This window comes from Cydia strobilella, chromosome 3 (assembly GCF_947568885.1).
Source record: "Cydia strobilella chromosome 3, ilCydStro3.1, whole genome shotgun sequence".
Taxonomy (NCBI): Eukaryota; Metazoa; Arthropoda; class Insecta; order Lepidoptera; family Tortricidae; genus Cydia; species Cydia strobilella.
The window spans coordinates 3,529,796-3,556,008 of record NC_086043.1 but is presented as its reverse complement, the minus strand read 5'-3'; the positions used below and the strand labels follow the sequence as shown (position 1 = coordinate 3,556,008).

The 26,213-nt window shown below is 38.8% G+C and overlaps 1 protein-coding gene across 1 annotated transcript; it reads left to right on the top strand.

Moving 5' to 3' along the window:
- Positions 1–336: 336 nt before the first annotated feature.
- On the top strand, positions 337–22,813 carry LOC134755696 (cholinesterase). The gene is made up of 16 exons (XM_063692244.1): positions 337–1,074; positions 5,629–5,778; positions 6,749–6,886; positions 7,277–7,423; positions 11,893–12,049; positions 12,283–12,372; positions 12,785–12,906; positions 13,315–13,485; positions 14,558–14,759; positions 15,647–15,834; positions 16,538–16,830; positions 17,221–17,416; positions 19,832–19,947; positions 20,821–20,856; positions 21,714–21,867; positions 22,551–22,813. Exons 1-16 carry the CDS (start codon positions 769–771, stop codon positions 22,740–22,742), a joined length of 2,658 nt encoding a protein of 885 aa, XP_063548314.1. The 5' UTR covers positions 337–768; the 3' UTR covers positions 22,743–22,813.
- Positions 22,814–26,213: the final 3,400 nt, after the last annotated feature.

Sequence of the window (26,213 nt, the reverse complement as noted above, 5' to 3'; positions counted from 1 at the left end):
AAGAATGCTTTCAGCGGCATCCCCCATTGAAGTCGGTTTTTTTTTCTTAAAAATTATATATAAATCGAATTTAGCGTGCGGGCAGATTCAAGCGCTTTTTAACGCGTTGAAAAAGCGCTCGTGTATAGGGTCACTAAATAAAATATCGCTTTCTCGCTGTTACTTATGGGTGCGTCTCACACGTAACGCTTTTTAAACTCTCGTGCGTATGGGGCCTTAAACGCGTTAAAATAATGTCAGCTTGTTTCTACTCTGTGGTCAATATAGCGTGCCATAGACATAATAGTTTATTTTATTACAACACTAGTGAATGCATGCTCAATATGTGAATGAATGAGTCCGTTCAACTTCAACAAGATATAAACAAAAATTGTGCAGTGATTGTAGTGGGCGTAGTCACCATCACATTTTATCAGATAAATTCATTGATTATAAAAGATAAGGCCCTAATGCTGTAGCGACATTGTACTAGATAAAAAATATAGGGCTACTCTGATAAAAAGAATGCAAATAGGTACATCACATTTAGGGCACGGTTTAATGTTTTGTTCTTCAGTAACTTGAGTAACCAGATTTTCTTATAAATTGTATAATTAATGACGTTTTTTTAGTGTTGCTTTATTTATAAAGTGATTATGAAATAAGTATAATTCATGAAAGTGTCTTTTAAGTTCGAAGAAAAGTGACTCAAACTACAACTTACATCGACTATGTGATTCATCAACACTTCTTTTAATTACTGTGTACGGTGCTTGTGATGCGAGAAAAATGTTCCAGAAAACATTTCTAGCCCTTTTTCTGACTGCTAACGTGCAATGCCAATCAAACAAAGACTTTTACAATGGACAGTATAACAACGAATTTTATAAAACGCAAAGATTGGACAGTTCTCAAGAGAAAAGACTGCCTAATCCTGGAGACAGTGATTACAGGACTTATGTGTATAACAGCAGGAGGTATGGGACAGATCCAACCCGGTACAATCCTTTCAACCCTAGTATAAACCAGCCGGGGGGTTTTCCATACAATCCTCTAAATACAAATCCTTTAGATGACTCATACAAGTTTAACACAGTAAGTTTTTGATTGACTTGTTTATCTACTGAATTGCTTTTTTACATGACTTTGTTTACTTTGTCAGCCGTTTAACAGAAACTTATTCTCACAGTTCAAGTACTTAAGAATAAAACGTAAAGAAATAGTAACTAATATTTAGCAGTTTTGCAAAACTTTCTTCTTAGTTGCTACTCCATGTCTTACATGTATTGTGGGTTACTTCCTTGATCACTAACATACCTTTTGAACCCACATTTTTTATTGGTTGATCCTCTTAATTTGATAAAGTTAAAACTTAAAAAGAATGGAGTACATTTCTAATTTTTTTTGGAAATTACTGAGCTATAAAGTATGCTTTATCACAAAAGGGACCAGACCATGGAGCACATCATCCAGCGGTGCCCACTCCGCGCATACTCGGGTGGCCTGGATGACCTATTAGACTTGACGGCCGATGCTGTGCAGTGGTTGCAAAACTTGGATGTTGCCTTATAAAATAATATACTGTACATAATTTTTGCCTATGTGACTATATCGCCATACGATTAAATAAATAAATCACAAAAGGGTATCAAACTGTCATAAATTAAACAAGAAAAAATATTTCCTACTTGAAAAAATAACAACACTTATGAGAATCTTATAAATTGTCTGAATTAACTTACAGTATAGTCTAATTAGAATACTCTACCCTAAATTAAACCCTTAAACATTGGTCATCTGTTTTTTAGTCTGTGTTATATTTTTTAGATGTGGTAGCAATGGGACCTAAAAATAAAAAATAAAAAATAAAAATAGCCTTTATTTCTACTATTACATTTACATAATAATTTAATCACATTTACAGGTTAGGTAATAGTAGTCGCCTCCGTGGCGTAGGCCTCCCCCAAGCTCTTCCACAGTGCTCTGTCACGAGCCTTACTCATCCAATCTAAACCCGTTATTTCGGTGAAGACATCCCTCCATCTCTTCCTCGGGTGTCCTTGACCTCTGTTCCCTTCGTACGGGTACCATTCCACCAAGCGCTTCGTCCACCTGTTCTCCATACGGCATATGTGCCCTGCCCATTGCCATTTTAATTTTCTCATTTTGGTTTTTACATCTACCACTTTTGTTGTTTTTCTTATTTTGTGGTTGTTTACCCTGTCTGCTATCTTTATCCCGAGCATACTTCTTTCCATCTTGCGTTGGCAAACAGCGATTCTTTCTTCATCTTTCTTCCTTAAAGACCATGTCTGACAACCATATGTTAAGCATGGAAGTATAGTCATGTCGTGGAGTTTTTTCTTTATATTAATATGGACAGAGCCGTTTTTCATGATCTCCTTTAATCCCCAGTACTTTTTCCACGATGTAGATATTCTTCTTTGAATTTCCTTTTCTGTGTTGTCTTCAAACGACACTGTTTGGCCAAGATATATATACTCTTCCACGTATTCTATTTTTTCGCCCTCTACAGCAATATCCACGAGTTCGCCGTTGGTCAGGATCTTTGTTTTTGATTTGTTCATTGACAGCCCTACTCTCTTGCTCGCCATTGCTAACTCATTTACCATGCTTTCCAGGTTGGCTGCACTGTCGGCAAAAACGACTATGTCGTCTGCGAAACGTAGGTGGCTCAGTATTTCTCCGTCAATTTTTATGCCTTTCGCTTTCCACTCTACACATCTGAAAACAGATTCCAACACCGCTGAAAATATTTTTGGGCTAAGCGGGTCCCCCTGTCTTACTCCTCTTTGTATGGAGAATGCTGGACCTTCACGCTCTAGACGCACTTTCGCATAACATTTTGTATATATATTGGATATAATGTTTATATATTTTTTATTTACACCTTGTTGCGCCAATGATGACCATATTGCTTCAAAGTGCAGCGAGTCAAAGGCTTTCGTGTAGTCTATAAAGCACATATATAATATTATTCTAAATTCTTTTGCCTTTTCTATGAGTTGGGTAATAGCTTGTATATGGTCTACAGTTGAAAACTTTTTGCGGAATCCTGCTTGTTCGCGTGGTTGGCATTCGTCTAACGTATTTGTTATCCTGTTCAGTATTACTTTCGAGAACACCTTGTATATATTTGTCATAAGGCTAATTGGTCTATAGTTTCCCAGCTCGCTCTTTGGACCTTTCTTGTGTAGCAATATTATTGTAGATTTAGACCATTGCTCTGGTGTTTTTTCTGATTTTAAAATATTATTAAAGAGTATTTGGAGCGGTCTGAGTAGTGAAGGCAAAAGGGATTTCAACATTTCATTTGTGATGTTGTCATTTCCTGGAGACTTCCCATTTTTTTGTGTCTTTATAGCATATTCTATTTCTGACATAAGAATTTCTGGAGGTTCCATATCCGAGTGTTGTGTATCTTGGGGCTCCCATGTACTTGAAGTTAGAGTTTCATCGGAGTACAGTTCCTTATAAAATAGAGTTGCCTCATTTACTATGTTCCGGCGTCTGGTTTCCATAAAGCCTTGCTTGTTTTTCACCTTTTCTGTCCATTCCGACTTCTCACACAATTCTTTATAGGCTTTCCGGAGAGCTCCAGTTTTGCTAATGAATTTTTCAAAAGTTTTTTGTCTTATTTCTTTTTTCTGCTTGGTCATGTTTCTATTAATTTGTTTACTAATATTCGTTATTTTGGACTTTATTTCTTTTGTTCTCTTTTCCTTATACAGTTCTTTTCTTTGGTTTAAAAGTTCTATTGTTTCTTGATTCAAATATTTGTGTTTCTCTTTCTTTAATTTCGGTAACTCATTTATAATGTTTTGTAATTCGGTTTCTAATTTATCGTATTGCTCTTGTACTTGTGTTGATGATGTGATGGAATTCGTAAATTTGTTCTCCCAGTATTTAGCACTTTCCTCAGACATACTTGGCAGGTCGCTGCTATAATTGTTGGGTTTGATTTTTCTTCTATTTGTTTTGGTATCTAAAGACAGTTTGCACCTGATCATTCTATGGTCTGTATTGAAATTGAGAGTTTTTATTATGTTGAAATCTTGGACATTTTTTGGCTGGCTTGTTAGTATATAGTCAATTTCGTTAAAGTGCTCTCCATTTGGAGACTGCCATGTCCACTTTTGGTGTGGCTTGCATTTAAACATACTGTTTACAAAGAATAGGTTATTTTCAAGGGCTAATTCTATTAGCTTGTGGCCGTTCGGGGTTCTCTTTCCATAGGCGTATTTGCCTACATGCTTATCTTCGCCTGCCTGTGCTTTCCCTATCCTGCCGTTGAAATCGCCAAGTATCATGATATTTTTTGACTTAGTAGAGTCAAGAGCATTTTGAACTGTTTCGTAGAATATTTGTGTGTTTTCCCTCGTAGCTGCTTCTGTAGGAGCATAACATTGGACAAACAAACAGGTAGAACTTGGAGATGTCTGTAGTTCCAGTGCTGCCACACGGTTCGAAAAGCTTTTTAAGCTAATTATTCTAGTTCTTAGGTGTTTCTTTATTAAAAAGCCAACACCATATCTGCCTTTTTCACCAGCTGTGTGATATAAAATAAAATCATTATACTCTGCTATTGTTTCTCTTTCTCTTCTTACTTCGCATAATCCTAGTATGTCCCATTTTATTGATTCTACTGCATGTCTCAGTTCTTCTAGTCTGCTGTCTGCTAACAAGGTTCTCACATTTAAACTGGTTATGTAGACGTTTTGTGTTTTTTTCTTAGTTGGAGGGTAGCTGGATGACCTATTAGACTTGACGGCCGATGCTGTGCAGTGGTTGCAAAACTTGGATGTTGCCTTATAAAATAATATACTGTACATAATTTTTGCCTATGTGACTATATCGCCATACGATTAAATAAATAAATCACAAAAGGGTATCAAACTGTCATAAATTAAACAAGAAAAAATATTTCCTACTTGAAAAAATAACAACACTTATGAGAATCTTATAAATTGTCTGAATTAACTTACAGTATAGTCTAATTAGAATACTCTACCCTAAATTAAACCCTTAAACATTGGTCATCTGTTTTTTAGTCTGTGTTATATTTTTTAGATGTGGTAGCAATGGGACCTATTCCACTTTTAAAAAAAACCGGCCAAATGCTAGTCGGACTCGCGCACCGAGGGTTCCGTACTTTTTAGTATTTGTTGTTATAGCGGCAACAGAAATACATCATCTGTGAAAATTTCAACTGTCTGGCTATCACGGTTTATGAGATACAGCCTGGTGACAGACAGACAGACGGACAGCGAAGTCTTAGTAATAGAGTCCCGTTTTTACCCTTTGGGTACGGAACCCTAAAAACGATATGTATTACGGTGTGGCCCAAAAAGAATTATGTTGACAATTTGTTTTAAATACAGCGGCATATTGTTGATAATTTGAACAAACATTTGCATTAGTGTATGAAAGCTAAAGGAGCATATTTTAAAGATTATATGTTTTGTTTTAGTTAAATGACTGTAGTTTAAATTTTTATTGACATTTTGTAAAAGATGTGTAAGTAAGAAAATATTCCTAAAAATTTGTCAACATATGGACATTAAAATTTATTATCTGTAACATCTGAACAGCTATCTTGGTAATCTATACCATATTCTATGATTGCAGCCCCAAGACCCAAACAACCCAGATGCCCTGTTCCCGGGAGTGCTCGGGGGCTGGAGAGAGGACCTCCAAGGGAGGGAGCGACGGGACTCGCGAATGCTCAAGCGAGACATCTTTGTTAACACTAACTATGGACAAGTGCAAGGATTTAAGGTAATGTATTTGAATTATATCATAATACACTATAATAATATAAATGTACCATAAACTTAAATGTTATCAAAAACAATCCAAACTTTTCGGTCTTACTTTTTCCAAAACTAACAATTTTTTTTTTTAAACAATCGGTTTCACTTACAAATATGACAATTTGGTTAGCAGTAGCCCTCACACTAGGTCAAGCCTGTGTCGTCAGGACTAGGAAATTCAGTAGATTTATCAATAAGATGATGCGAAAAAAATTGTATCCTCATAGCACTCACTGAAGGTTATATACATTAAAGATAGCATTTATCCAATTAAAAGTTGCAGCTGTGGCCCTAAGTCAAATTTCTGATTGTGTGTATAGGGTAGGTTAGGTTAGGTTTGTTTTATAATTTTTCAGAAATGTTAATAGTTTCAGCACAATACCAATTATAACATTACATAATGCATTTTGCATTGCATTATGCTGTGCTGATTTTATTAAAATATTTTTTCTACTACTCTTGTTCTCCGTTTATTTTTCTACCCATTTATTTCTTCCATACGGTAAATTCTACTACCTGAAGGTTGTCTGGAAGAGATCGCTTTTTAGCGATAAAACCGCCTGTTGTTGCTTAGTTCGCTATGTTAATTCTAATGTATCTAATTTGGTTTTAATTATGCACAATAAAGAATATATTATTATTATTTATTTGTCTGTCTTACCATATCTTGGGACCATGGGGTCCCGGACCTTTGGGAGGCATGCGTGGGGCTGAAGCCAACAGCACAGAGGCTCTTTAAGACAAATTAATCTAAAAGCAATTATTATTATTATGAAAATCAATTATTATGCGACAAGATAGGCACCGGGCTAGAGGATATACATGGTAAAATCGCCCCTGATGAGAAACCACATTGATATGTAGGAGTAAACAATGCTAAAAGAAAGAATTGTTTGCTCATCAATATGCTTTTTTGAAAACTCCTTTGTTTTCAGGTCCACTTATATGACAATCCAGACCCAGACTCAGGATACAGACCCTGGTTGACCCCAGTAGAAAGGATACAGGGAGAGGCCTCAGTTTTCCTGGGAATTCCTTATGCTAGACCTCCGGTCTTAGATGGAAGATTTAAGGTAGGTTGCCACATTACATTGTTCAGGTTGCGAAGACCACTCAAGAATCTTTTTGGCCATGCATGTCTATCAGTGACTGATTCGAACGTACACTGACATCTGAATGATGCTATCGTGCATTTCGCTCGTACTTGTCCATACATATGTATTGGAGCGAGCGAGACCCACAATAGCTAAATGACATAATTTAGATGCCATTTACGTACGAATGATCTGTGAGCCTTCTTACACAACTTATTATGAGTGACCATGTCTCAACACTACTAAAATTATAGTCTGATTGGCCAATTAATTCTCTCATCCTTTTTTGTGTTAAAAAAATTGAGAAAATTTACCTGTTGTATTAAAATAGTATTAGACAAAGTTAATCTACTTATCTTCCTTCCATAGCCCCCTCGGCAGCACCCAGGGTGGCAGCTGCTCCAGGCTGTTGATTGGGGCCCCGCATGCCCCCAACCAGTTAGGTTCACAGGGGCAACCAAAGGAATCCGCGACATGGACGAAGATTGCCTGTACCTCAATATATTCTCTCCCAATGTAAGTACCAGTTTTTTAAGCATGTATAAGTGACAGGTGAGGTGACATCAGATTTAATCCCTTAATGTCCAGAGGCTAAAGTTGTTAGAGAATAAACGACCTTGAAGATTTAAACATCGAATTGTACAATATTTCATGACCTTATGTTGCTTTGCTGAAACCAAAGGTTTAACTCCTCAAACCTTTGGTTAATCAACCAATATACTCGATTTTTTTTAAATAATTTAATCATAAAAGTACACGATTAACTACTACATGTGAGGAATAATTGAAATGTAGAATACATTTAAGACAAACAATAATTTAAAAAAATATGTTAAATAAGTTTCCCAAAAAACATATGCACCTAACTATTTCAAGCCATTAGCCATTTTTAAGGCCGCCTATTGTCTTATGTCCTTCATAATCTAGGTCTGCGTGCCGAACCGTATTACATTAATAATTCTTTTGTCACAAGCAGTGCTACATAAATTGCAACTTATGTAAATGGCATAAAGTCGTTTTTACTATGACATTTGGAACGGATTAGTATAAGTAGTATGTTGATAATTAGGTATATGGGTCTCGTCCCCAGAGATGTAGTTCGTTTGATATGATTTTATAATAGGTAATAGTTGTACAACCTTCGTAAAGTGCAAAAGGTTTGTATTAAGAACTTGGTATCTGGCTATTATTAGAAGTTGTTGGCTATACATGTTATGGATAGGTAAGAATAATAACATGAGAAATTCTTATAAAGTTCACGTAGATACGGTCAGCAACTCAGCATCGTAGTTGGGGATGAAACAACGCGCCAACCTCACTCACTTCATCATCATCTTCCTCGCGTTGTCCCGTCTGTTGCCGCAGCTCCTGGGAGCCTGGGGTCCTTGGCAACCAATCCCGAGAATTGGCGTAGGCACTAGTTTTTACGAAAGCGACTGCCATCTGACCTACCACCTCAGAGGGTAAACCAGACCTTATTGGGATTAGTCCGGTTTCCGGTTCCGAAATCCGACTAGTAAATATCAAATGATATTACGTATCCTAAAAGTTATGCTGCGATTACTCTTTCAATTGAAATTAGCTTAGTATTTTTACGCTGCATGAGTCAAAAGTTCATTGACCCGTAATCTCATTACATTAAGCTTGCATCGGTTTAATTACTCCGTTTTATTTTAAAGTAACTTTAAGTAAGTACCAAAACGTATAGAATCCATAATCCATATCATAACGCGGTAATCTCATTAGGTAAATACGAGTAGACGCCAAACAATTACTCTTTCAACTGAAATTAGCATAGTGATTTCACGCTGCATGAGTCAAAAGTTCATTGACCCGAAATCTCATTAAACTTGCATCGGTTTAATTACTCTAATTCATCCCATTCATCCGTGGCAGCTAGTAGCTTTTAAATGACTAATAATATACTTTATGTCAATGGAATAAGATTTACCAATGTCGAGTTATCAGTGTGGACAATGGCACATATGCCGAAATGGCCTTTATTATCTTCGCACACAGATTAGTCATCACTAAATAGAGCATTTAAGTTAATTTGCAGTCACTTCTCATACTATATTTAAGTTTGTTCATGAAATAAATTATAATATATCTCACCAATTATAGGCTCAGTTAGGTTGCGTCCACATTACGTGTAAAGTCGTCGTCAATAGAACTTGCAAATAATATAAACAAACCATTTTACCTTCATTACTTCTTAATCTCGCTCTTTAAAAGGACAACCATGACCTTATCAACAGTCTATATACTTCACACACGTCAATCTAGTTTGAACTCTATGGGGTAAGCATTAGAGTCGGTTTGGCAATTAATGGAGGATTAGTGTCCCATATAGTGATGTGCCGCCGTGAAATTACGCACTTACCGTAATTCTCATTAGTGAAAATTACCGTAAATTACCGAGAATTTACGGTAACTTACCCATGAAGTATATTAAATTAAGATTGAATTTTACTTACAAGTTTTGTAATTTTAAAATATTTCAAAGTTTTTAACGTTATTACTATTAAGTGTAGTAATGTTATCTGACACGTGGTTGATAGGTATAATCTATAGTCTTATTTCTCCTTATCTTAGTCCAGCCAAAGCGCTTTATCCTGGGGTATAGGGGTAAGGTTCTGAGCTTTCAGTGCTTTCACCTCCCTCTTGATATTGAACGACCATGTGTCGGGAGGCCTTCGTCTTTCCAGGAATGTTGTGAGGATATTGCATTGTAGCACGGGCAGGTTTTCGTAACTCAACGACGGACGCCTATTCGGGAGAATCGATTCCTGGCCAATCGCCTCCGCACCTGATCCTTGCCTGGAAAGCTCGTCCGCACCGTCGGTACCTCAGGATCCACTGTGTCCCTCGATCCATTGAAAGGTGAGCTTCTTATTATGACATACAGGTATGCCATATAGAGGTCTCCATTAGTCGTTCATGGCATTCATGTATGAGTTTTAATGTAATATATGGCTTAGGGCCATTAAGAGTGCTCTTCTGTCGGTTAGTATGTGGATGGAGGATCTACCTTCCATGCAGGGATGGTAGCAGCCGCATTGCTGATGCCCAAGCACTCAGCTTGGAATACTAAGTTATAAGCTCCTAGCGGAGTGGTAATGAACGTTCAGGTCTTCTGAGAAGGTCCAGAGCCCGACCTACTGTCTGTTTTGGACCTATCAGTGAAGATTCTGAGCTCACGGGTATTAAGTCCTCCGTGATTGTCCTCATATAATTGTATTTTGTACATTTTGTCGAAGGTATAATTTGTTTATGAATCCGATCCGTGCCGGCTCTGAGCATTGGAAAGTCATCGTAAACCTTTTCCAGGCATATAGTGTGCCGAGCTCCTAGGTTAGACCATATGTTGAGGTCGTTGAGGTTTCGCAACCTTGCCGCCGAGGGGGTGGCCTCTTGCTGTATGTGTAGGTGAAGCGGTGGAAGGTTTAGCATGACCTTCATGGCTTCCGTCTGTGCGGATCTCGTGTTTGTGGGATGTTTAAGACGGATTTAACTGGCAAACTATCATCTCGTTTCATTATGTGGCCGGACCATCTAAGCCTTCTTATAGTTAGTCAGTAATAGGGAAAACTCTGAAAGATCCTCCCAAATGCTCATTGCGCTATCGAGACGAGTAACAGGACATACAAGTAGAAAAGTCGAGCGCTGTGAATGCAGGATCTTGAGGGCCATCAGGAACCATTTTAATCCTAGTACCCAAACTGTACAAAAAATGCAGTTTTCACGTGTTATTTTTTACCTGCAGTAAATGATACATTACGAACCCAGTTGATGAGCGCTAACCTGTTTACAATATAATAGCCTAACTTAAAATAAACACGAGATGTAAAGTAATAAAATATCTTAAAACATACTTAAGCCAAGCCATTAATGGCTTAGTAAGCCATTAATAGCTTAGTAAGCCATTGCAAATCCAACTTTACCTTAAAAATCAATGCTTGCTTACATATGACTTATTGAAATATTGATGTTTTTTTTTTAATTATACATTATTATTATTATTTTTGTATTATTTTAAAACACTCATAGTGATAAAGAATAAATTTATTCATTATGAGATGCATTTTATACAATTAGGCTAGCTGAAATAATGAAGAACTCACTTTATTTTTCGTTAGGCAAGCACCTACTTTCATTAAAAACACTTTAAATCGCACATCGAATGAAACTTATTAAAATAATTTAATATCATTTTGCATTTCATTTTTAACATCTAATTATATCATTGATTAAAGTTAAAATTTATCTTAGAAAAATTACCCGAGAACATTCGCGGGGAAGATTCCCCGTAATTTACGGCGGTAATTTACGGTAATTTTGGTAATAAACTAGTTCCTGTAGACAGATTTTTTTGCAAATTTCAGTACAGATTGTATTACCTAAATAAAAAACAATTCTGTAAAAAAAAGTTAAAAAAAATTAAAACTTAGACAACTTTCTCGATAATTACCCGTACGGAGAACGTTACCGCGTAATTTACCCGACGATTCTCTTTGTTCTCGTAATTTACGGTAACGGCACATCACTACTCCCATATTGCGTGATAGATGGGGTTGATTAACTTGATTGGTATTAGTAGGTAAACTGTCGGTAGCTTTGTTAAATTTTGAAATGGGGGCTTGACATGGGGTGATAAGTCAAGTTTAACTTGGATTTTTATTTTAAAAATAAAACTATTAAAACGGATTATATCGCGTATATTGAATTTATAATATATCCCGACGTCTCGAACCCCTCACAGCGTGACTCCACGAAACCACACCACGAACGATATAAAGGGTTCGAAACATCGGGATGTATTATAAATTCAATATGCGCGATATAATCCGTTTTAATAGTTTTATTTCATGAGTAACTATCGCGGTAACCGAAGACAATATTTTTTTACTTTGTTGCGCTCGGCTGGCCTCAATAGGCATAGGCAAAACTTAAAAAGCGATTCTAAATTTTTAATTCTATTCCAGACGGAAGCGGGCACCACAGCCCAGAAATACCCAGTAATGGTATACATCCACGGCGGGCAGTTCTCCTCGGGAGCCTCGAATCTGTTCCCCGCGCATATGCTCGCGGCCTTTTACAAGGTTGTCGTGGTTTCGATCAACTACAGGCTTGGTGCTCTTGGTAAGTAGGAAGTAGTGCTGAGTAGTGATTTGAGCTGTCATTAAAATTAAACGATTACGCTATAGTATGTTGTCTGTGTTGTCAACAGTGTGTCTGTTGCTGCCTTCTCATGGTGTGATACCTGTAAAATTTTAAGACTGTGAACTAAAGTTATTTGTTTTTTTTTTGCTATATCTAATTCCAAAAGTGGCTTAATAAAATTATTCCCCAAAGTATACGTATTTCTTTTTCAGGCTTTCTCTCCACCGCTGACGACAACTCCCCTGGCAATTATGGCATCCTCGACCAAGCTATGGCTTTACGGTGGATCAGGGACAACATAGGTAAGGCTTTTGACTGGTTTGAACCTTTAATATCTTGTTCCTTTGACTATTTAAAGTTCCATGTCTGGGAGGATACAGACATTTGTATTGAGCGAATAATTCTTACAAAAATACGTCGTTGAAAAAAACTTGCAGTTTATTATTTTGCATGTACTTATTTGACAGGTGTACCTCAGGGTGGTAACATAGGGTCATAACTATTCCTAGTGTAAATGTAACAGTAATGTAATGTATAATAATTACAATAAATCAAGCGATTATTAATAATTGATAAAAGCTTGTTTGATATATGCCGTAACGTCAGTAATTATTAGTTAATCTGATTCAGAATATTATTAGTAATTACCACTTTAATGCCTCATTTGGGAACAACCATAGTCCTTTTGAAGTATAATCGCATTTCATATTGTAGATCCGTTCAATGGGGACCGCAATTCCATCACCCTTTTCGGGCCGGGCGCTGGCGCCGCGTCTGCTGGTTTGTTGGCCTTAGCGCCGACCACGAGGGATATAGTCACCGGCATTATAGCTCAGGTAAACATTAAAAAAAAACGAATAATAACTAAGTTGCTGCGCAAGAGCCCTTATACGATTGAACCTCGATTTATTTCTTATGCAAACGTGCGTGGTCGTACGCATTTAACCGCCATACTTAACATATTATTAGTCGAGATCAGCCTCGATGAGGCCAAAATGTGCACTTTCGTATGCACTAATTTTCATGACTTATTTGATGCCTCAATTGTCATATAACTAATTTATTTATCCTAAAGCCGGGAGTAACGCGCACACAAATCTCTATGTATGATGCGAAGATATTAACACACCAAAATGTTGCAGAATATATAAATTCTAATGTTTTTTAACGCGTTCTAACACCCATTTATTTTTAAATGTTACCATAATGACTGGATTTAATTATCTATTTTACTTTACTTATAGAGCGGCTCAGCGCTCGCAGACTGGGCGATGATAGAAGACAAGTTCCGCGTGCAAAACACCTCGCTCGTGTTCGGCCGTCTACTCGGGTGCCCTATCGACTCTTCATGGAAGTTGGTCAACTGTCTCCGTCAAGGTCGCAGCTTCTACGAGCTGGGGAACGCTGAATTTGAGGTATTTTACTAGTCTCTATGTATATGAGTTAATTGGGAGACCTAGCTCGTGTTCGGCCGTCTACTCGGCTGCCTTATCGACTTTTCTTGAAGCTAGTCAACTGTCTGCGTCAAGGTCGCAGCTTCTACGAGTCGGGTAATGCTGAATTTAAAAAAAGTACAAATTAATTTATTTCATTACTTTTTACAGCTGTTCTTAGTTATATGATAATAATAATTTAATTTTGTTTTTTTTTACAAATTACTACATATTACCAAAGATAGATATAACTCCGTAATAGATGGATACAGTCTAAGGAAAAAACGTGCCTCGAAAATCAAGAAAATTTGATTCTCGTTCAGAGGGCGCTACTAGTTTTGGCCTACAGTCGTATAGATGGCGTTGACGGTTTCGTTTGTTATTTAACAATTTTAACGCATATCAGTGAAAGAACTGGGGTCAAAGTCATCAAAATAATTAATGCAAATAAAAAAAATCATTTATCTATATTTAAATACATTTTATCGTATTTTTACAAATCTTCAATTTTAGTTTAAAAGTGTGTCGACAGATGGCAGTCAATTTACTGGGGTTACAAAATTTACTATGACAGTACCGCTCTAGTATAAGTTACTCTATGATATTACTACAAAAACTAATTAATTTGAGGTACTTTAATTTCTAATGTTGTGTGAGTCTCATTAATGAAACACCTCGCTCTTGTTCGGCCGTCTACTCGGCTGTCCCATCGACTCTTCATGGAAACTAGTCAACTGTCTGCGTCAAGGTCGCAGCATCTACGAGCTGCAGATTTGCAGAACGCTGAATTTGAGATACTTTACATAGTTTACCTGTCAATTGTTGCCTTGTCGTGCACTCTCTACCTCTGCCGGGCTAGCATATGATTGGCGCGAGAGTATCTCGCCGCGACATAGACTACCCGTCCCCCTTTAATTCATACAGCTAGTAAAAGACGGGTAGTCTATCTCGCGGCGAGATACTGTCGCGTCAATCATGTGCTCGGCCTACTGGGGGTTTTCGTACCCAACTTTGAGAAACCTTGCACTGTGTTTATAATCTTTTTACCTTTTAGCCCCACGTCGGCTTCATCCCCTGGGGCCCAGTCTACGAGAACAACTTCACATACCCGGCCGACGGCTGGTACGAGGGTTGGAGGGAACGAGACTGGCACTTCCTGGACGCCATGCCCGAAGACCTCATCCGCAGGAGGCAGTTCAACCCCGCGCTGCGCTACATGGCCGGCGTCACCACGCAGGAGGCGGCCTACGTGCTGTGTGAGTACATCTAAAACAAGACCAACGTAAATCATAAATCATAAATGTTTATTGCAAACCATGGTACATATGTTGTTACAGGTGATAAAGTTTCACATGGACCCTGACAGGGTATAGCACATATATTCTTAAAAATAGTTCTTAAAACTAATACAATGGCGTGAAGAACAATTTTGCCTTTATACATGCTGGTCTTCCAGGAACTCTGCAACAGAGTAGTAGGCTTTCTGAATTAAAAGCGCTTTTAATTTTGTTGTAAAAATGTTGTTAGTCGTGGTATTTCTTATATTTATTGGTATTTGGTTGTATATTATTATTGAGCTGTAATATGGGCCCTTTTTGTAAATGTTTAGTATCGGTTCTGGCGGGATGGGACCATAATAAACCCCCTCATTCATAATACATAAGTAAAAATTACATATTAAGACAAACGATCTAGCTAATTGTGACTTGTAGCGCCAATCAATAACGTCAAAATAAGGTGATCAAATATTTTTAGGGATTCATAACTAGAAATTAGGTATTACTCGTAAACGTCACTGTCACTGAACACATCAAGGGTAAGTAGATTTAGGTTTATATCCTACCCATACTTATTTGTGGTTATCCACCTACCCAATGATATACCGTGAGAGTTAAAAGACTAGGAAAAATGAATTTCTTTTTCCTAAAGTTATCTCGATTTTTTGTCACGGTTCGTTTAAAACAATTTAAATCAAAGTGGACATAAATTCACGTAATATTTCTGCACTCATGGCCTTAGAAACTGCCTCAGAAATGGACGGTTAAAAATCTTTAGGCATCTAACCGTAAAGGAACCGTGCGTTGTACGGCTCTTGAAAGAACAGTAAATTTACGTACATATAAATAACTCTCTTTGTCCACAGACAACAATCAATCTCTGGCCCCCAACTTCGAGATATCAGAAACGTGGTTCAACCAGAAAGTGCAAGAGCTCGTGAAGCGGTACAACTATACCCTGAACCCGCGAGGAGTGTACGAAGCGATCCGGTACATGTACACGTACCACCCTGAGCCGCACAACGTCAGCGCCATCAGGGACCAATACGTGCACGTAAGTCACTTGTCTAACATAATGCTTCCTTTAGCAGCGTGTTAGTGGGAGAGAGTCGTACTAGATAGAGAGAGACAGCATTAGTGCCTCCAACACATGGCTATCTCGCTCGAGAAGTGGTACAACTACACGCTGGATCCGCGAGGAGTCTACAAAGCGATCTGGTTCATGTATTCGTGCCATCCGAAGCCTCACAACGTCTGGCCGAAAAATGTCGTGTTTCGGCGGTTCCGGGGCAACCTGCCGAATCAGAAGGTCGCTCTTTAGCGTTAAGACCGCCTGCTGTATGCCTATAACCAATTGTGTTTCTGAAATTGTATTTTCTACAATAAGGAGTATTCTATCTTCTATCTATCTTTATTTACATCTCTCTGACTTTCTGTACCGCGCGCCAACCGACAAGATGGTGAAACTCCTAGAAAAAAAGTCCCCGTCAGTCCGCAGTCAGCTGCAGAGAAAAGTACCCCCCCACATAGAATTGTATGCAAAGGTGCTAACCGAATAGTATTGTTGACTACGTCCTGAACACAACAGTAGAATCCTACAACTGGCCTCATTGTAGACAATACTCACCATGACATCGAACAACATTATTTCCTAACTGGGGCACTGGTTCATGGACCAACAGTCCGAGTCCGAGTTCTTTCCGAGAGCGATATCTATAGTACATGCAATTTTTCTAATAGAAACGTAAATTTCACAGCTCCTCTCGGATTTCCTATACCGCGCACCAACAGACAAGATGGTGAAACTCCTCCTCGAACAAAAAGTCCCGGTCTACATGTACGTCCTGAACACCACCGTGGAGTCCTACAACTGGCCTCATTGGAGACAGTACTCACATGACATCGAACATTATTTCCTCACTGGAGCCCCGTACATGGACCAAGAGTTCTTTCCGAGGAAGCAGAGGATCGACAGGCAGATGTGGACGCCGAATGATAGGAATATGAGCCATTTCTTTATGAAGGCGTTCTCGGATTTCGCGAGGTTTGGGTGAGTTGACTATGATTTATTTTTATTTAAACAGTATCAAAAGCACTTGGTTAAAAACACTCTTATATCTAAGCTATGTACAGTTTCGCGAGGAGATACGAATAGTATTAAATGTTTTATTAATCAATATTATCGTAAGTCTTAATACTCATAGTTTATAATGATTTCGCGAAAGTATTCCCACAACAAAAGACTAAATGGCACCCGTTCATCTTAAAAGGCTTGATGCTTTTGCCTTTTGCCACACTCTACGAGCGAGCAGTATGACAAACGGAGTACCTATTGCAAAGATCTTAGCCCACTTAGTCTAGTTTTCTAACAAACACCCATGTTATGACACATAGGGACAAACGATAGATTTGACAGACATTAATAATTATCATTTTTCAGCAACCCCACCCGCACAAGAATTCTCGGCGTGCACTTCGAACAAGCGACAGAAGGTCAACTCCGCTACCTCAACCTCAACACCACATATAACTCTACCATCCAGCTCAACTACCGACAGACCGAACTGGCCTTCTGGACGATGTATCTACCGACGGTAGTGGGCCGGTTCGTGCCAACCTACCCTCCGATCACTGAGGTATCTATCCGTAGACAAGCAAATACACCGCTACCGCAACACCACATGCAATTCCTGAATTCCAGCATGCAGCTCAACTACCGACAGACCGAACTGGCCTTCTGGACGATGTATCTACCGACAGTAGTGGGCCGGTTCGTGCCAACCTACCCTCCGATCACTGAGGTATCTATCCGTAGACAAGCAAATACACCGCTACCGCAACACCACATGCAATTCCTGAATTCCAGCATGCAGCTCAACTACCGACAGACAGAACTGGCCTTCTGGACGATGTATCTACCGACGGTAGTGGGCCGGTTCGTGCCAACCTACCCTCCGATCACTGAGGTATCTATCCGTAGACAAGCAAATACACCGCTACCGCAACACCACATGCAATTCCTGAATTCCAGCATGCAGCTCAACTACCGACAGACCGAACTGGCCTTCTGGACGATGTATCTACCGACGGTAGTGGGCCGGTTCGTGCCAACCTACCCTCCGATCACTGAGGTATCTATCCGTAGACAAGCAAATACACCGCTACCGCAACACCACATGCAATTCCTGAATTCCAGCATGCAGCTCAACTACCGACAGACCGAACTGGCCTTCTGGACGATGTATCTACCGACGGTAGTGGGCCGGTTCGTGCCAACCTATCCACCAATCACTGAGGTATCTATCTGTAGACAAGCAAATACACCGCTACCGCAACACCACATGCAATTCCTGAATTCCAGCATGCAGCTCAACTACCGACAGACCGAACTGGCGTTCTGGACGATGTATCTACCGACAGTAGTGGGCCGGTTCGTGCCAACCTACCCTCCGATCACTGAGGTATCTATCTGTAGACAAGCAAATACACCGCTACCGCAACACCACATGCAATTCCTGAATTCCAGCATGCAGCTCAACTACCGACAGACAGAACTGGCCTTCTGGACGATGTATCTACCGACGGTAGTGGGCCGGTTCGTGCCAACCTACCCTCCGAGTCACTGAGGTATTTATTCGTAGACAAGCAAACACACCGCATCACAACCTCAACACCACATACAATTCCACCATCCAGCTCAACTACCGACAGACCGCTAGCTTTCAGGACGATGTATCTACCGACGGTAGTGGGTCGGTACGTGCCAACCTACCCTCCGATCACAGCTCTCTTAATAAATTGACCGTAGGAAACTTGTGAAGTCAGCTATTTTTAAATGCCAATATACTAAAATCACAGTTATTTGTCTAATTTCCTACGTAATCAATAATAATACTATTTTTGTACCAATGTTGAATTAGACTTATATTGACCGGGATATAGACCGTGATTACCTTTTGTATTATTTGTGAGCTCCCGATATTTCGACGCAGTTACATGCATCATGTTCACGGGTGTCTGAAGATAGCGGGTGGGTGTCAAAGTTGTGTAGACCGCGCTCTGTCTACCCTCATTCTTGCGCGTCGGCTGCGTTCACTTTCAACGTTACCAACGGTCGCATTCACACTTGTTGGTCCGGTCGCGTTCACACTCGTTGGTCTGTCCAAACACACTACACTCACGGTGTCACTACGCGTGTTTGATTCGGATATCACTGGTTTTTTACACAAACAAATCACAGGATTCCACACATTTGACAGTTTAAACCCATCTTCACGATTAAAATTTTTGTATTTGTGAATTTCAACGGCTTCTCTTACCAATCTTGGTATATAGTGGCGTTCTGTCGAAATGACCTTGGGACTATGCAACTCGATCCAGTGATTTGTACCCGACTCAAGGAGCTGCTGAGCAATAGCTGACTTGCGAACGTCAAATATCGGGAGCTCACAAATAATACAAAAGGTAATCACGGTCTATATCCCGGTCAATATAAGTCAAGTGAAACTAACCGTGAATCATTCAAAACTCCAATGTTGAATTGACAATAAATCAGTTAAGGAAATCGAACTCAGTATCTTGGACATAAAAACTAAATTCAATCTAAGAAATAATCGTTCTGCGAGTTTGAGTTATGGTTATGCATTAGAGTCAAAGGCCTGACACTCTTTGATAGAGAAAGATAGTCTTATTGCGATTCCTATAAGAGTAAAGAGAAAATAGTGCCATGCTTTGTCCTTATCACCGACCGGGTTTTTTTTTCATGGTCGGGTTATGGCAGCATAGGTAGGAGGCGATGGCGAAATACCGATATTTATAAGAGTGAAATAGAAAAAGGATTAAGCTGCCATACATTAACCTGTCAATACATGAATATGTCTTTCTCTTACCCCTGGTCGCTCGGTTTCATGTCTATAACTACTATATTATGTCTATGGTTAGAGTATTGCTATTTCATACCGCCGCATAGCTGCGTCCTTAGATTGTCCTTCGTTGGCCCCATATGTGTGTTGAGAAATAAAATTCTACATGTAGCAATATTTTTGTTACAGTATTGGTGGGAGCCGAAACAGCCGCTACAAATCGCCTTTTGGACTGTGTCGATAGCGTGTCTCCTGCTCATCGTATTGGTGGTTGTATGCTGTATGCTGTGGCGGAATGCTAAGAGGTAAATTGATTTAAATTAACACGATATACCCTCATTCATTAAATTATAAAAAACCGGCTAAGTGCGAGTCGGACTCGCGCACCGAGGGTTCCGTACTTTTTAGTATTTGTTGTTATAGCGGCAACAGAAATACATCATCTGTGAAATTTTCAACTGTCTAGCTATCACGGTTCATGAGATATAGCCTGGTGACCGACAGACAGACGGACATCGGAGTCTTAGTATTAGGGTCCCGTTTTTACCCTTTGGGTACGGAACCCTAAAAGGGAACGGGACGGGTGGACGAATTTTGGTGGAAGTGACTTATTTTTATTTTGAAGGGAATAGTGTTCTGCCGTTCTCCAGAATGTTCTGCGTTTACAATGCGAAATATTTTCGACCGAGAACGTTTCCCATACAAAGCGGAGAACGTTCTCGAGAACGGCACAACTCTAGACGGGTTTCGCAGCTAGAAGATATTGATAAAATTCCTCGTCTACCTGCGACCAAGAACGTAACACCACGTGATGTTACGTTCTTGGTCGAACGCCATGACAAATAATAAAATAAAAACCCTAAGAGGTACACTAGAATATAGGCATAGCGTGAAAGAATGTGACGTTTTCAACCAAAAGGTACCACATTGTCGCTTGTCGATAAGGTCGATTTCTAATTGAAGCTATATGGAAATAGCGCCTTACTGACAAGCGACAATATTTGATCCTCCAGGGAAACTACTAAGTACATTGTTCTTAAAACAGATTTTTTTTTTTAAAGACTCATTAAAACTTACGATTTTTACACATTATAATTATTTTACTAAAAGTATGAAAATTAAAGATGTATACAAGTTGTATAGGTCCAGTCTTCTAACACTTTTTATATTTCACACAGGGCTATACCTCCTAAATGGAAATTACTACCGGAAATGTAGGTGAAATATTACAAATTTTCAGCTCGTTTTTATTTATTAGACAACGCTACTGGTTTTTATTTTGCTTGTTAAGTGTCAACTTCTCTTCGGTTTGCCATATAATGTTTGCAGTTTTGGTTTATGCATGTAGATGTGACAGAATGGTTTGTTTTTAAACGTTTTTTGCCATTTTATAATGAAGAGCATATTTTGTCTAAGCTTTGAATGTCAAGCAAAGAGTTGTAAAAAATCGAGCTCCGAGCTGTAAGTATGTACAGAATTGCCGCATAATGCCTACTAGATGCCACGAATATTCGGCAACTATTCGGTATTCGGCCTATTCGGTACCTTGCCGAATGTTCAGTATTCGGCCGAATGTTGCCTACAATTCGGCCGAATACTGAATATCTGTTGCACCTACCTAAAAAGAAAAATTACACAATAAAAATGACCAAAAACTAGGTATATTTAATATTTGAAAGTTGTTAAATAAGTAGACCCAGAAGACCCTTATTTGAGAATTTGTTGATTACAAAATATTTTATTTTTATCATGGGTCTGATTTGATTGACTCTAACTACGTAGACATACATTAATTCTGTTTAACAAACAACCGATTTGCAAGACCGAAGTGATCCCATAAGTGCTCCGTGAACAAAGTTTTGTACGGAACACAAAAAAAAATCTTAGCAAACCTTGGTTGGCGAACAGTTTTCATTATAATTGTGACAAAATGTTCGCATGTCATGCCAAATATTCGGCGCTGCGGCCGTGAGAGGGTCCGAATATTCGGTGTTCGGGGCATCTCTACTCCCTACATCGCCAATTCCATCAGCTCCCAAATTCGAAGTACGAGAAAATATCGTTATTGCAGAGAATCTGACCGGTTCTACGACGGCGACATATTCATGGTGCCCGAGCTGGACGAGAGCGGCATCGACAACGCGACGCGGTCGCGCGACAACATCTACGAGTACCGCGACGTGCCCGTCAAGAAACCACACACACCGCCTACGCTCAGTCGAGCAGTAAGTACCTACAGAGTAGGGAATGCTCCCGGTGCTGAATTTATATGAAGAGAACCGGGACATTCCGGTTCCAAGACTGATTTTGTAAAGAAAACCAGTACCGGGGGCACACACACCCTATTTCAGAGATAGACTAAGAAGTAAACGGAAAATGGTATAGATAATAAAAGTAATACCCTAGTTTGCTGTGCGCTGCACATTTATCAGACGTCTAAATCAGTTATAACTAGATAAATCTCAACAAACAATATTTTTCTTCCTATTATGCGTTGAAGGCCACCGCCGCTACACCATCCAACGGAGTCGCAGCTGACGTCAACGAGGCCTCATGTCACAATTTTTTTTATTTGCGAGCTACCCGAGAGGGTCCAAGGGCGAGTTGCGCTTTATACCTACGCCTCTATCGTTCGGTGTCTCATAGCTGTAAATTCAAATATTCTGAATTCTTTAACCCTTTCACAGGGACGTCAATTGACGCGCGGCTTCAGCCCAAAGCCCAATATCAACCCTCGTACAGTCCGAGAAAGTTCATGATGGTGTGCCGCATACGATAAGCTTGGTGTTATTTCCCACATACGGCACTTCAAACATGTGTTCTATTTTCGATGAGTAAGATTGACATTCGATTGTCATTTTTGAAATGTCAGCCTGGTAAAGGTTTACCAATTTTTTTTTGTCCACAGACGTCGCAACCTGCAACACTGGCCACATTATCTACTAGACCACCTTCAGCCGCCTCCACAGGCTCCGCCTTGTCCCTCAAGGAAGGGCTGGTCTCTAGCTCCCCCGCCCCCGCCCCCGCCCCCGGCCCGCCCCTGCCCCGCGCGCGCTCCAGGACGCAGATCGTGAAGGGAGTACCACAAACCACCGTTTAAACCTAGTATCACTATGCACGGTGGCAAAAAAATAAGTGCATTCCCGTTGCCAGGGAGGTTTTGGGATTATACTGAGCAACTTTTACTATGGGACCAACCCCGAAATCGCGAAAAATTTTTGGCTGTTTCATACATTTTGGCTGGTCCATTTTTTATGGGAGGGTTAATTTTTTTTTGCGATTTCGTGATTTGTTCCATAGTAAAAATTGCTTAGTATAATCATAAAACCTCCCTGGCAACGGGAATGCACTTATTTTTTTATGTGTGTATGTGTATCAAAATAGCACCGAAAAAATTACGGTTTAAAATTAAACCAATAAAATAGTAAAATATTGTTAGAAACATTTTTTTATTTTATAGTTTTGTTTTTTATCTTCAAGCCATAATTGTATTTATCTCTTCTTAATATTTACCTGTACTCATTAATAATTTATGATAAGTTTTTGTTTACTTGCTTTTTATAATTTGTTTTTCTATGCTAGTTTTTTGTAATACCACCGCTAATAGTTTAAGTATTATGAGCCAGCTTGTACCTTAACAATATTTATGACAGTATTAAATCATTATTTCATATCACAATTCACAGTTATTAATTTGTTTTACCAATTAGACTGAGTTTACTATCGTCCATGCTGTTCACTGAAAATAAACTTTATTTTATAGCCAGTTAGTTAACTGTCTCAAAGAAGTTAAAACTTTATTTGTGCCATTTTCAACCAAAAGGGTACTTATTGTCGCTTGTCAGTAAGGCGCTATTTCCATATAGCTTCAATTAGAAATCAACCTTATCAACAAGCGACAATGTGGTACCTTTTGGTTGAAAACGTCACATTTTATAGCCAGTTAGTTAACTGTCTTAAAGAAGTTACTGTTAGTACATAAAGACAAACGTTGTATAAAGGCGTCCGCTAGCTGGCGCGGTTGCACGAAGCGGGTATAGTCTGCATCTTCTCAAATGATTTTTTCGCCAAAGACCCTAATCTGTTAAACAAAAGCCTTTGTTCATTTTATGCGTGCGCGTGCCCATTGTTGGTGAGCGCACGCCACTCCCTGATACACAATGGTCACGCGCTCACGAACAATGGGCACGCGCACACAGAAAAGGAACAAAGGCTTTAGTTTAACAGATCAGGGTCTTTGGCGAAAAAATCATTTGAGAAGATGCAGACTATAAGCGGGTTACCGAAAAATAGTAGGTATAAGCGTTTCCAACTGGCGCGGACGCGTGCGACGGATATTACTTACAATGGCACCCGCGTGCGTGCGCCCGCACCACCTAGCGGACGCCCTCAAACCTATAATAGGTAGTACTCATGATCTTGCTTGCAGTAATGTAAGAGCAGACAGCTATCTATTAGACTGAGAAAGTAATATGTGACGTTCTCAATCAAAAGGTACCACTTTGTCGCTTACCATAAAGACGAAGTTTGCTTGTATCTTTATACGAATAAGAGCGTCCTTATGGCAAACAACAATGGTGGTACCTTTTGATTGAGAACGTCACGTATATTTAAGTTTAACCATTTTATTTTCAATGAATGTTAACTACTTCATGATAATTCCTTATGTTATTAGCATTCTCTATTCCTATAACAATTTCTTTATTTCAAGTGTGGCTCAGTAAATGTTATTTTTAAGCATGGTTAATTATTTTAGTGAATTTGATAACAATCAATATGAACTGTTTTACGTAAACCGTTGACTGATGAAACTTGATACATAATATTGAAATTCAAAATAAGTTACATTAGATAGTTTTTTTGTAGCTAAAAATGCTCTGTCAGTCCAATGTTTATGGTTTTAGGGACACTGTATAGTAAAATTGCCTTACTTAGTTTTTTTACATTTTATACTAAATTATTAGCAATTAGCGAAAACACCATATCACAAAATACTCCACAACATAACGTCTCTGTTAAAATAATGATAAATAACAGAATATAATTTAGTGCCTTGGCGTATATGTATACTATGCGTAAAGAAATACATATGTTATAAGTTAACTTTTACTAAGTATTTTTTGAACATGTTACCTTAAAGGTAAAGGTATAAGAACTATATTATGATGAACTTACAACTGCAATGTGCAGCTTACTACTTAATTTCTCACGTATTAAATAGTAATATTAGTATTAGCAAAGATAGATATAACTCCGTAATAGATGGATACAGTCTAAGGAAAAAACGTGCCTCGAAAATCACGAAAATTTGATTCTCGATCAGAGGGCGCCACTAGTTTTGGCCTAGTCTCGTATAGAGGGCGTTGACGGTTTTGTTTGTTATTTATAATTTTAACGCATATCAATGGAAGAACATGGGTCAAAATCATATAAAAATAATTAATGCAAATAAAAAAATCATTTATCCATATTTAAATACATTTTAACGTATTTTTATAAATTTTCATTTTTAGTTTTAAAGTATGTCGATAGATGGCAGTGAATTTACAGCGGTTACAAAATTTACTATGACAGTACCGCTCTATCTAATTATATCCTCATAGAGGTATTAGCAACACAAAACGATAGGCAGAGGTAGTGTCACTAAGACTATTGATTGTGATTTGACTACAAGCTTATTTTATACTGTTTGTAGTTTAGTTGAAATTTTCTGAGGTCGGTTTTTTTGGCTTAATCTGTTAAATAAAAGCTTTTACAGTACATATGGTGCTTCTTTCTCGCACTAGTGCGTAAAGAGCACTTTTCGTACATATGTCGAAGGTTAAAGGGCTATATGTACTGTAAAACGTTGTACGATACACGTGCGAATAGGTAATTAGCAACTCGTGTCGATTTAAAACACTCCCTGCGGTCGTGTTTTAATTTATCGCCACTCGTTTCGAATTTCCCCTTTTCCGCGCTTGTATCGTAAATAACTATTGTTTCTTTTATGCAGAGAAGTCAGTTCCAGTCTTTCGCACGTGCGGAAAGCCATAATGTAGTTTAAAAGCCAACTGTATCGTGATAGTATTAACCCTTAAATGCATAATGATGTATATATGCATCGTATATTTGATGGTCCGTGGCTCAATATGCAGCTATCCAAAATCACATTTATTACTTTTATACAGCATGACACATCTATTTCAATTTATTAAAAAGTTATACAAAAAATCATGCATTTAAGGGTTAAGGTTTACGTTTATGTAACAGTTCATTCGGAGATAACACGTTTGGGTGATGTAGAACGATCGGTCTTGGTCTTCCACATTATGTCGGAGTCAGTAGCAGTAACAGCAGTAGCCGCTGCATAAAAGAAATAATACCTTTTGTTCAACAAATTAGGGGGTTAAGCCTAAAAATCACCTCGGAAAATTCCAACTATACGCACGACACGCACACATTCGTAAATCGAGAATGAATGACTCAAGCCTAAAAAGTGTATGTGTGCGTGCGAAATCGGCTTGCCATGAAATCACAACCTTGTATTAGCGACCTTTCCTGTGTTATTAGATATGAAAAGACATTTTTT

What these genes read in the sequence shown, in the direction of transcription:
- LOC134755696 (XM_063692244.1), top strand. Translation starts at nt 769, where the DNA reads ATGTTCCAGAAAACATTTCTAGCCCTTTTTCTGACTGCTAACGTGCAA. An exon ending in TCACCGGCATTATAGCTCAG is followed by an intron (nt 12,907 to 13,314) that starts GTAAACATTAAA and finishes CTTTACTTATAG; the next exon opens with AGCGGCTCAGCGCTCGCAGA. An exon ending in CCTACCCTCCGATCACTGAG is followed by an intron (nt 17,417 to 19,831) that starts GTATCTATCCGT and finishes TTTTTGTTACAG; the next exon opens with TATTGGTGGGAGCCGAAACA.